The following is a 12,036-nucleotide window of genomic DNA, read 5'->3' as shown; positions in this document are numbered from 1 at the left end:
TTGAATAATTTCTATATTTTAATATGAAAAGAGACACTCACATTAGTGAAATGAAACACAAATTTAAATTAAGAAAATTATTTTTCTATATCAATGAAATGATTCTTGTTATTTTAATCGGTTTTACTTAGAGAAAACAAAACATAGGTGTTTTGGGTGAATTAGGGTTTAAGAGAAAAAGGACAACAAAAAGAAAATAAGAAAATTCACATGGATATTTTGATAATTTAATGCAATTTGCCATCGGACTTAATGTTTAGAAGGGTCACATAAAAGTTGAAGGAGTAATTATCAATCATCCCAATATGAGGGGTCTTTATAATTTACCCAAAGTTTTACTTGTGGGTTGTTTTATATTTGTATTGATGAGAGCCCTTTATTGGAAACTAGTTCTTTGATTTGTATTCATCTCAAGCTGGTCTGGTCACTTCGTGTCGGGCTATAAATAACGTAAATCATAGACAGCTAGCCATCAACTGAATCCAGTAGAATGTGATTCGTTAGAGGACCAAAGAAGAAGATCGAATGCAGTGATGATCGATGACAGCCGATAAAAGGAGGGAATCGAAGAGCATGATCATCCCACCACCAATCTCTCATCTTCGTGTTTGGGTTTTACGTCCAGCACTACCCACCATGCTCCATTGTCATGGAGTATCGGTCTGCACTTCTTGTGGGGTGTGTTTGCTCCGGCTCCGGCGATTGAAGCCTATACAATTGAATTATCGATTGGAAAATACTTTCTTTCGCTAAAAGCTACAGCTGTATCAGCTTCAATCTTCCGTTCTAACAGTAACAGAGACGTTACCGTCTTACCGATATCACCTCGGGACAGATAGCCCAAGCTCCAATAATGGATCTATCGAGAGCTGTCTGTCTCTGACTCCCATTGTCTGAAAAGCGGGACAAATGTCGAGAGCCGGGATCTACTGTACTTTTTTGTTGCTCTGCAATTGTCTTACACTTTAATTTATTCTGTGACAAGTGGAAGGCCAAGCAGGCAAGGAATCAGGCTCGGCACTTGATTTCACCGGAAAAAAATTACGTAGAATTCATTTATTGCAGACTGCTATTAGTTGGGGAGACCCATATCTGTTGCTTCGCTGGTTCTTCTTAGGTGTTTATCATTGAGTGCGCCCACGTGGGTTAAGATCCTGAGTAACAGATAGTGTCTCCCCACATACTGAATTCTGACACCATTAGCATCTGATCCTCTCTCTTCTCCATCTCTGTTCCACATTCCTTTCTGTTATCTTTAATGGGTTTTTCTCTGTTTAATTACTAACCTCGAATTCATTCGATCTTATGGTATTCCTATGGCTTCCATTCTTCGTTGTCGTAAGCTCCGCTATGTAGAGCCTGTTAAGTGTTCAACGTTGGGTCTCGAATCTCTTGAGACTTTAAAAAGCAGTGACAAAGCTGAGGGTGGTGCTTCAGCTGTTGTTGTTAACACCATTAATCGATCTTTACCAGGGAAGAGGAGAAGGAGGCCAACTAACGACTGGAGGTATATAGATTGGTACTGCTGGATGGTTGGGTACCTATGCACTACATGGTGGCTTCTCTTATTACTGTCTCACTTTCTGTCTGGCTTTCAAGCTCCCGAATCACCGGGGTCAAAGCTGAAGCGAGAAGGATTGAAAGCGTTGCATCCCGTCGTGTTGGTGCCCGGCATTGTTATTGGCGGATTGGAGCTCTGGGAAGGCAGACCCTGTGCGGATGGTCTGTTCCGTAAGCGACTCTGGAGCAGTAGCTTTACAGAAAACTTCAGAAGGTTCGGATTTCTACTCTGTATACCGTCGTTTCTAAATCAAATTTCGATTGCATGGATGCTCATTTCTGTTTTCTGAACTGAGTTCTTGCAATTAGGCCACTGTGTTGGTTGGAGCATTTGTCTCTGGACAGTGTGACAGGGCTGGACCCACCAGGCATCCGGGTTCGTCCTGTTACTGGGCTGGCTGCGGCGGACTATTTTGCTCCTGGGTACTTTCTTTGGACTACCCTTATCGAGAACCTGGCGAAAGTTGGATACGAGGGGAAGAATCTGCACATGGCTACTTACGATTGGAGGCTCTCTTTTCAGAATACAGAGGTTGTTTAGTTCCTCCTGCTTCTTCTATCTCTAGAAGTTCAAGCTTTGCATTCGTTTCATTAACTTTGTATATGGCTAATTTATATCCAGTGATTATCAATGCTTGACAAATATGAGAAATCAATAGTTGTAATATCATATCTAATCTGATCCAAATTCAATTGGGATTGAGCAGGTTCGAGACCAATCCCTCAGTAGACTGAAGAGTAAAATTGAACTTATGTTTGTAATCAATGGTTATAGGAAGGTAGTAGTGGTTCCCCATTCTATGGGGAGCCTCTATTTCCTCCACTTTCTCAAGTGGGTTGAAGCACCGGCTCCTATGGGTGGAGGTGGTGGTCCGGGATGGTGTGCTAAACACATCAAAGCAATCATGAACATTGGTCCGTTGTTTCTTGGTGTTCCAAAGGCAGTTAGTAACATACTCTCTTCTGAGGCTAAAGACATTGCTTTTGCCAGGTTGGTTTTCTCAGTTTTAGTACTTGGCATGTGGTAACCAGTTAGATTAATGTTGAATTGTCGATACAAAAATTGCACTCAGTAGCAATTTAGCACTTCTTTGTCAAAACAGAGGCACTGCTTTAACTATATGAGTTGAATCCAATCAGTTGACAAGCTAGTTTTCTCAGTTTTAGTACTTCATGTGGTAGCCAGTTAGATTCATGTTGGATTGTCAACACCAAATTGCACTATGTAGACTCTAGCAATTTTGCACTTATTTATTTGTCAAAATAGAGGCACTGCTTTAACTGTATCAGTTGAACCCATTCAATTGCCAGGTTAGTTTTCTCAGTTTTAGTACTTGGCATGTGGTAGCCAGTTAGATTCATGTTGAACTGCCGATACCAAATTGCACTCTGTAGCAATTTAGCACTTATTTGTCAAAATAGAGGCGCTGTTTCAACTATATGAGTTGAACCCAGTCAGTTGCCAGGTTACTTTTCTCAGTTTTAGTACTTGGCATGTGGAAACCAGTTGGATTAATGTTGAATTGTCAATACGAAATTGCACTCTGTAGCAATTTAACACTTGTTTATTTGTCAAAATAGATGCACTGCTTTTACTAGATAAGTTGAACCCAATCAGTGCAGTTGAATGGTGAGGTCAAAGATTATTATCAGCTTTCCAACTTATTGGAGTTCTATTTTCTTTTTAAATAGACTACTGGATTTTTTACTAAGCACAATTCTTTTAATTTGCTTGACTTTCTTGGTTCCTGCAGAACTATGGCTCCTGTCGTTTTAGATTCTAACTTTCCTGGTCTTCAAACCCTAGAACACATCATGCAAGTTTCTCGCACTTGGGACTCGATGATGTCATTGATACCAAAAGGAGGAGAGACAATCTGGGGTGACTTGGATTGGTCACCTGAAGAAGAGTACAATTGTGATTCTGAATGGAAGAAAAATCTGAAGGCCTCTTCAAGAGACCAATCACATAAAACCAACATAAGTGATGGACAGCTAGGTTTCAGAGTAAAGGAGTCTGTAAAATTTGGAAGGATAATCTCCTTTGGGAAGATGGCATCAAAATTACCTTCCTCTGAGCTAAGAACTTTTGATTTTAAGGTATTAAACTTCTCTCTTTACTTTGTTGTTTGGAATGACTGGTTAACTTCAAGAATCAACTTGATATTACAAGTAATATAAGCAAGTACCATAAAAAAGAAATTCATTTCTTTTTGAAGCGCCAAATAATGACGTCCCTCGTGCATCAAGTCCTTTGCTGTATTGTCTCTTAGGTTCGTAGGGAGAAGACTGCACCCAATGTCTTTTTCAATTTAGACAGGTGACCCTCAAAACCAATGACTTGCAGCAGGGAGTCCTGCCTGCTCAATGATTTGCACTAGGGAAAATCCCAATTCCCAAATAGAGAGGTATTGTCATCCAGTGTCCTTATTCTTTAGTAATCTAGGCTTTCCAGAGCACAATGCTCACAAAGTCTTAAAACTTTCTTGGAGTTGGCAATAAATGGTTTTGGGTTTTTTTGGCTGTCAACTCAGTAAGAAAGCGTCCAATTTGAACCCGATTAAACTATTATCCAGGGTGGGTCTAAACTTAACATTACTAAGAGGGGGTAGATTAGAAAGTACAATTCCACCAACAGGTTGGACTTTGGGTGGTGGATAAAACAGTTATGGGAATGAGTTGTACTGACCAAAATCTTCATAAAAAACAGGTGGATTAGTAGTAGATCAATTTGTTGATTTAATAAATGGGGGGGGGGGGGGGAATGGGAGACCTTGTATCCTTTCCATTGTTCAATTAACCTAATAACATACCAACAAAATGTAATAGTGTCGCTTATAAGCAGAGTTTAAAATCCTTATTCCTCAAGACCTCAGAACTGACAGAACTGACAAGAAGCTACCCTGCAGCTTACTCTTCCTTGTATCAACTCAATGTGACAGTATCACATGTCCAAGGCAATAGATTCATGGTTGATGGTATATGTGTGTGATCTCACTGTTTTGCTACATCCCCTCCCCCCCCCCTCTCTCTCTCTCTCTCTAGTGGAGTAAAATGACTAGGGTGCTTCCCATATGGTTGTATGCTTAGGGTCAAAATTTGCTGTCTTCAATTTTCTACTGAACTCAACCAAGTCTTGATCCCAATTATTGGAGGATTTGCTGCATTCAATTCATGGTGAAGAATTCAACTTAGGACCTCTTTAGATGTGGCCTGTTGAAGTCATTTTTTTTATTCAAATAATTTGTAATAAGTGGGCTAGCTAGTCTACTAGCCAAATCATTAAAATTATAAAAAGTATCCCGTATGGGAGTTCCCCCTCCTAAGTGGGGAGTTCTCTCTCTTTAAGTGGGGAGTTCCCTCTCTTTAAGTGGGAGGGACAGGTGTCCTTCACCTAGGAGGAGGGGGTAGTTACATAACCACCCCACTCCCTATTTAAGCTCCTTAAGGGGAAGCTAGAAACATATACACACGGAGAGACTCTTCGAAGAAAATTTTCACAAGAGATTCTTAAGAAAAGCAAAGATAAGGAGAGGAGAAAAGAGAAGTGCTCAAGGGAAGGCAAGGAAGGAAAAGTCTCACTTATACAGGTAAAGAAAAGGAAAGTCCTCTCTGTGAATACTTCCTATTTATTTCTTCTGCTATGTATCCTTCTTTCTCTCTCTTTCGTTATTACTTTTGAGAAAGGAAAAAGAGGGAAATAAACCATCTACAACCAGGTGCCTTTACTTGGTTGATTATGGTCCCTCTTTCAAGACAAAGTTAGGGATTAAACCATCTACAGTCTAATTCCCAAAGACTGATTATGGTTCCCTTCAAATGAAAATGAAGAGTAGGGGGGAATAAACCATCTATAACCAGGTGCCTCTACTTGGTTGATTATGGTTCCTCTTTCAAGACAAAGTTAGGGAGTAAACCATCTACAGTCTAAATCTCAAAGGCTGATTATGGTTCCCTTCAAATGAAAATGAAGAGCAGAGGGATGAAAATCATCTACAATCAAATATTCAATTTGATTGACTACGATTCCCTGTTTGTATGCAAAATTCCAAGGATTAAGGCTGTCTACAATCAGAATTTCATCTGATTGACTACAACTTATTATGAAGAAAGGAGTGAGAAAGAAATTTTCTTTGTATTAAAAAGAAAAGAGAAATGTATTGCTGTATAGTTTCTCAGTTGTATTTTCTTGTTCTTTCTTCTCATTCTTGTACACTTAATGTAAAAGAATAGCAAATGAAAAGTTCTTTTTAAGTATCCTATTGTTCTTTTCTTTTGTTCTATTCTCAAAGTCAGGATCAAGAGGTGTTCTCTACTTTCTTGTGGAGATGTAATTAAGGGGAACAATCCATATGATTCCCTGAATGGGCCTTAACCAAAATAATAAAAACTCAATCACTTGATTGGGTGAATTATGTTGCATGGGAATTTATTAAAATTTCCACACCAACATGGCCAAAATAATCCATTGTTTTAGACAAATTTTTAAATTAAAAATTGAAATTTTGTACCTTGTATCAACTACAGAAAACTCCAACGTGAGGTGGGGTATTGGGCTATAATTGACTAGGGAGGTGAAAATTCAGGTCCAGAGGGTCCTCCCCTATGCAGTGGAGGTTTCATGTGGCAGAAACAAGTGGAGATGTTTAGAAAGCTTTTCTAATTGACCTGACTTGGAAACCCTCTTTGATATATATATATATATATATATATAGTGGATATGGCACTGGTACTTTTTTGGGTGTTACAGGACCTATCTACACTGACAGTTTTTGTACTTATCTTTAGTTTATAGGTTCACTATGCAACCCATAGGTACTTGCCAACTACAAGCAAGAGTCTGAGCTGGAGGATGAGATCAGCCCTTGCCTTATGATGTTTGATTCTGTATTTATTATGGTTAGGCCAACTTTTGTTGTTATGATTCTGCCTCATATGACCTGATTGTATGTTCTAACCCTTTCTCCTTGGTCCAAGAAAACTTACCAATCTACCATTCTTCATTTACTATTTTCAATTTCAACCAACAGGTTCTTATTGCATTCAATATGGTTATCTGTGTATTTGATTTGTAATAAAGTAATAAGTTCTAATGTTCTACAGGTCTCTTGGGTGGTTAGTAAAAGTGTTTATAAGAAAGCTTGAGACACTTTGTAAAAGGAGAACTAGTATGTATAATTACCAAAAAAAATTAAATTAAAGGATAAATAGTATAATAAAAAAAAATGTTGTTGTTAGATTGTAGAGATGGGATTGTAAAATCTGAGTCCTAAAATTAAACCGTGTCAAATCAAATATAATTTAGATTTTTAAATTCTGTTTATTCTGCCGAAGTCCATTACTCAAAATCCCAGAATTAGGGTTATAGGTGCATTCCAAAATTGAATTGGATTTCAAACTTGATTAGAGAATCTGCACATGAACCAAACATTCTGGATTATCATTAGGATTTGATTTTAGATACAAACAGATAATGCAATGCTACACAAACAGTCCCCCAAACTCATTCAACTATAGGCTTGCAAATGTGAAATACCTTTTAAAAAAGTTAACGGGGGTAATGTCCTTGTTACATATTTAGATGTATCTTGGCTAGAGAACATAGAAAGAGTAGATCCTGCTATATGCACTAAACTTGCAACTGAATCTGCAACTACACTTTCATATTTCAGCTATTCATGGTTATCATGTGTTGAAATTATGCCAAGCAGCCCAGCTTTTAATGTTGTTTATAAATTCTTTGACAAAGGTGTCCATAACTTAAGTGCAGCATGCTAACATGTCAATCGCAACTCCATGTCCAATCTATCTATTATCAATTAGGTAATCATTCTTTTCTGTTGTACTTGTTCAGTTTTCTAACCATCATTTATAATCAGGACCTTTCTTGTGGTGGTGCATCAACTAAGTCCAATTCATCATGTGGAGAGGTGTGGACTGAATATGATGAGCTGAGTAGGGAAAGCATCAAGGAAGTTGCAGAAAACAAAGTCTATACAGCAACAACTATTCTTGATTTGCTTTACTTTGTGGCCCCAAAAATGATGCGGCGTGCCAATGCTCATTTCTCCCATGGGGTAGCTGAAAATTTAGATGACCCAAAGTATTCCCATTATAAGTACTGGTCCAATCCACTGGAGACCAAGTATGTAGGATCTTTCTTTATCAAATTAAAGCACAATAAACTATTGTTCTCTCTCGTTTTTTTGTTTTAATCCACATACTAGCTAGACCAAATATGTAGGTCCAATTAATCCACTAATAACCCTTCTTGATTACTCTTTCGGTTTTAAATTTTCTTGTTGAAAAGTTAGGTTGTCTTTTATTCAAGAGGCCTACCTAGAACATGCCGTATTAGGAAGCCTTGTAGTCAGAGACCATATGACTGAATAAGAAACTTTGTAGTCAGAGACCATATATGACTGAACAGTCCGACTAAAAAATCTAGGTAGCTTTCTATTGTCAAGTGTCCTCAAGGTCTGGTAGTCCATTTACCCATATTTGCTTCTCATTTTTAGCTTCAAAGTCCAACAGTCTCATTGAAGATATATATATATATATATATATATATATATATTGATGGCAGGTTACCTGATGCTCCAGCTATGGAGATTTACTGTTTATATGGAGTGGGTATCCCCACAGAAAGATCATACGTGTACAAGCTCTTACCTTCAGACCAGTGCAGGCACATCCCCTTCCGGATTGATAGCTCCACAGGTGGTAACAATGGTAGGTGCTTGAGGAGTGGCATCTACTTTGTGGATGGTGATGAGAGTGTACCAGTTTTGAGTGCTGGGTTCATGTGTGCCAAAGGGTGGCAGGGAAGAAACCGTTTCAATCCATTTGGCATCTCCACCTACATAAGGGAGTACCGGAACAAGCCGCCTACCATTCTGTTTGAGGGCCGGGGTTTAGAGAGTAGTTCTCATGTTGACATCATGGGAAATGTGGCCTTGATTGAGGACATAATGAGGGTTGCAGCAGGTGCCAATGGAGTAGAGTTGGGTGGCAACAGAATTTTCTCAGACATCATAAAAATGTCTGAAAGGATAAACCTACGCCTGTGATGACACTATTGGCATTAGCATGATTTCCTTCCCTTCAACAGCCAATCACTTCTTGAGATTCTGTCATAGGTAGTCAACCTGAAACAACTTGAGAAGACATCACCAGGCATTCAAGTAATCTAGAGAAGGGAAAGAGATCAGTCTAGCACATGCAACAGAACAGAGCCACACAGTGGAGTTAGAGGATTGGAACTCAACCACAAATATTCTAACTACCATTTTTCAGAATGGTTGTTGTGGGTAGTAATTGATAAATGAGGGTTTTACTGTGGAAGTGGAAGATATACATCAACTTGGTGGAATCTTACTATAGTGAATAAATGACTTGTACAAGTTCTGTTTGTACTAGGTTTTAGTGATCAGGAGGTGCAGTAGGGTCCATTTTATTTTGTTCTTAAATGTGGACTATACCTGTAAAATCCAATTACTGGACTGCTTTGTATTATTTAGCTAGCTACTCTTTTTTTTTTTTTTTCCTTATAATCTGTGTTCTTAGTATGGACACTGACCTGTTGTTGGTGGTTGAATGACGTTGGTTTGACGAGGGTGGGGTTAAGCACTTAAAACCATTGCCATTTTAGGGTGGGAGATAATCAGAGTCCCCCTCTTGGAGATCCATGTAGGTCATTGTTTTAATTTTTAAACTTGGTCAGACCCAAGGTTTTTAAAACCGGACTGGACAGGGAACTGTTATGGGGACCGGTTCCCAGGTTGAATGGTTGACCGTCCAGTTCGAATGGATGGCCCATTCTAACTTAAAAAAAAAGATCAAAACCGTTGTCCGGGTTGACGGTTTGATAGTTTGACCACCCGAGTTAGTGGGGCATTGATCAAATCAGCGGTTTTGGCCAAAAAGCGGTCTTAGGGTGAAATGGAACCAGTTATCTGACCGGTTCCCAGTTTTCCCGGTCTAACTGTCCAATCCAGTCCAGTTTTGAAAACAATGGTAAGACCGATTGGTATCATATGACCCAGACCCGGCCCGTTAAAAGGGTTTTTGTTCTCTCACACACATGTATATATATATATATATATATTCTGAAATGAAAGATTTTATCTTAGTCCTCACTCCTCATCAACAGTTAAAAATCCAGGGCTGCACCTACCTAACAGGAAAAAGAAATTAATGACTGATTGGTCCAACCGGTTTAATTGGATAGGTTCATGAGTTTGACCGATTATGGCAGTTTAGGGATGGGCTAGGTTAGAGGTTAGAACGATCCATGTATGGCCAAGTTTGGCCCGAGCTCGTGTTTGATGTTAGAACATATAAAAAATTGATTGGCTTCCATCAATTTCTTTTAGGGGTGAGTATTTAGTTTATTCGATTAAAAACTGAAGTAAATAAACAGGCCCAATGCAGATTTCTGAATCCCATTTTAGATCTATAAATATTCAAAATGTTAAATATTCACACTCTAAGCACCAACGTCTGTCCGTGAATTGGCATCAAATCCGAGCTGGCACCTACCCTAACTATACTTTGTACCTATAAATTTTGATCATGGGCTGAACCGTCATTCTCTCTTAAATAAACCTAAAATTTTAAAGTCAAAATAAATAAAATTGAAATTTTTAATTTGGTTATTTGGTTTAAACCGAATCCATTAATATATAATAATAGGCTTCAACTGTAATGCTAGAAAGATATATACTGAAAAAAAAATTATGACCATCAAACAACAGAATCATAAAAGTAGTAACCAATCAGGTGGGTTTTCATCAAAATTCACCAAAGGGTTGTGATTAGTCAAAGCCTTTCTGGTGTCACGTTTTTTTGGCATCATAGATTTTCCCTATATAATTACATAGGTGAATTCAATTTTTTTTTGATTTACTGAATTTTCAATTCTAAAAATCGAAAATCAGAAATTTTTGTTTTACTTTTCGGTTTTTACGGGATATTACTCACCCCTAATTTCTTTTGCATTTGCTATTGATAAATGGAAAACCTAGTTGATCAAACTTCTTCCCTGACATTCAACCATTCAAACCCTACAAAAAATCAAATTTTCTATTTGGGACCATTGACAGATTTGTTGAAATCGACTTTACGATTAGATTAGTCCCTAATTGCAACAATACGCAATAAATCCAATTTAATATTATGAGATTGACTTCCTGTCTGTATCAGTATCACCATCAATTAAACAGGATTAAAGAAAGCTGGATCAAGACCAGACCAGAAGGTTAGCTCCAATCCAGTGGATGGTAAGAAAAATGTTTGACCAATAAATTGACAATAACTTCCCATGCTTTTCATGTGGATTCATAAAAATTTAGTTTAAAACCATGGGCGTGGACTTGGTTTCAATTTTTAATTCTACCAAACAAGTAGTTTGCAGTAATCAAGCAACTACTAATTTATAATATTATATAAATATTATGTATAGACCCACATTGGAATTTTTGCTTGACACCTGTCTCACATTTGAGAGTTTGGTATCACCGTTGAGACTTGGTAAATGTGTTGATGATGCTTGACAATGAACCAAGAGAATATGAAGTTTGAATCCTCTACGGTTCTACCGGCAAAAAAGGGGGTGATTTCTTTCTTTTTGTTTTTTGCTTGAAATTTTTAATTTTGTTTATTATTACAATTGTTTTTTATATTTTAATTACTTTTTTTTATTTTTGATATTTTAAATGAAATAATTTCAAATTTATAGGTTTATATAATTGGGAATTGATGATGGATAATTTGGTCCTCCAATGACACTATGACATACATGTGGCATTGCAAAACAATTGGTACCTCAGTACCACATAAGCAGATCATTTCAAACACTTTGCAACTGCATCAACGACCTCGGCACCAACTTGGTAGGCCGAACTATGAACAACTAGGTAGGACCTCAGGTTGGCGTAAGAGGCGATCTGCTTCCACCAAATTACCCTGGCCCTAGTTAGCGACCTGCTTGACGTGTTGAGCAATCTTCCCCTTAAATGGTCAATTGCCTTTGAATTCCTCGGGATCACGATGCCACGTTAGAAAAACTGTTTATCACTCCACCCGTTTCGGACGGGATTGGATAGACATTACTTGCTTATACAAAGTCCATCTCCAGGCATAGAATCACCTTCAAACCAGGCAAACCGAAGATCTTGGATGCATTTCATGAGGTTCATGGAACCTCATGAGGTACGCACGACGTAGCACTCAAGCTCTCTCTTACTTGCTAGCTGTGAAAAACTCCAACTCACTTACTTGAGCATCAAAATGTCCACACTAGATAAAAGTAGCCCGACTACTTTGATTTTCTCTCTTTCTTTATAGCTCGATTAAGTGACCTACATATAGTCCAATGTCTGAACTATTCTCCAATAGGAGTTACAAGTGGGGAATCGATCAAAATACAAAAAGGGTATTGTAACCTAAGTAGATAAAACGGGTAAATCGATAAAA

The 12,036-nt window shown here is 38.1% G+C and overlaps 1 protein-coding gene across 1 annotated transcript; it reads left to right on the top strand.

Annotated features, from left to right (window-relative positions):
* The first annotated feature begins 486 nt into the window (after nucleotides 1-486).
* LOC104612529 (putative phospholipid:diacylglycerol acyltransferase 2) lies at nucleotides 487-9,087 on the top strand. The gene is made up of 6 exons (XM_010279970.2): nucleotides 487-1,774; nucleotides 1,870-2,092; nucleotides 2,268-2,551; nucleotides 3,315-3,660; nucleotides 7,440-7,705; nucleotides 8,147-9,087. Exons 1-6 carry the CDS (start codon nucleotides 1,317-1,319, stop codon nucleotides 8,628-8,630), a joined length of 2,061 nt encoding a protein of 686 aa, XP_010278272.1. The 5' UTR covers nucleotides 487-1,316; the 3' UTR covers nucleotides 8,631-9,087.
* Nucleotides 9,088-12,036: the final 2,949 nt, after the last annotated feature.

The sequence above is a fragment of the Nelumbo nucifera genome, chromosome 2 (genome assembly GCF_055504915.1).
Source record: "Nelumbo nucifera cultivar China Antique chromosome 2, China Antique-T2T, whole genome shotgun sequence".
Lineage (NCBI taxonomy): Eukaryota > Viridiplantae > Streptophyta > Magnoliopsida > Proteales > Nelumbonaceae > Nelumbo > Nelumbo nucifera.
This window is presented reverse-complemented; position numbering and strand designations above follow the sequence as displayed.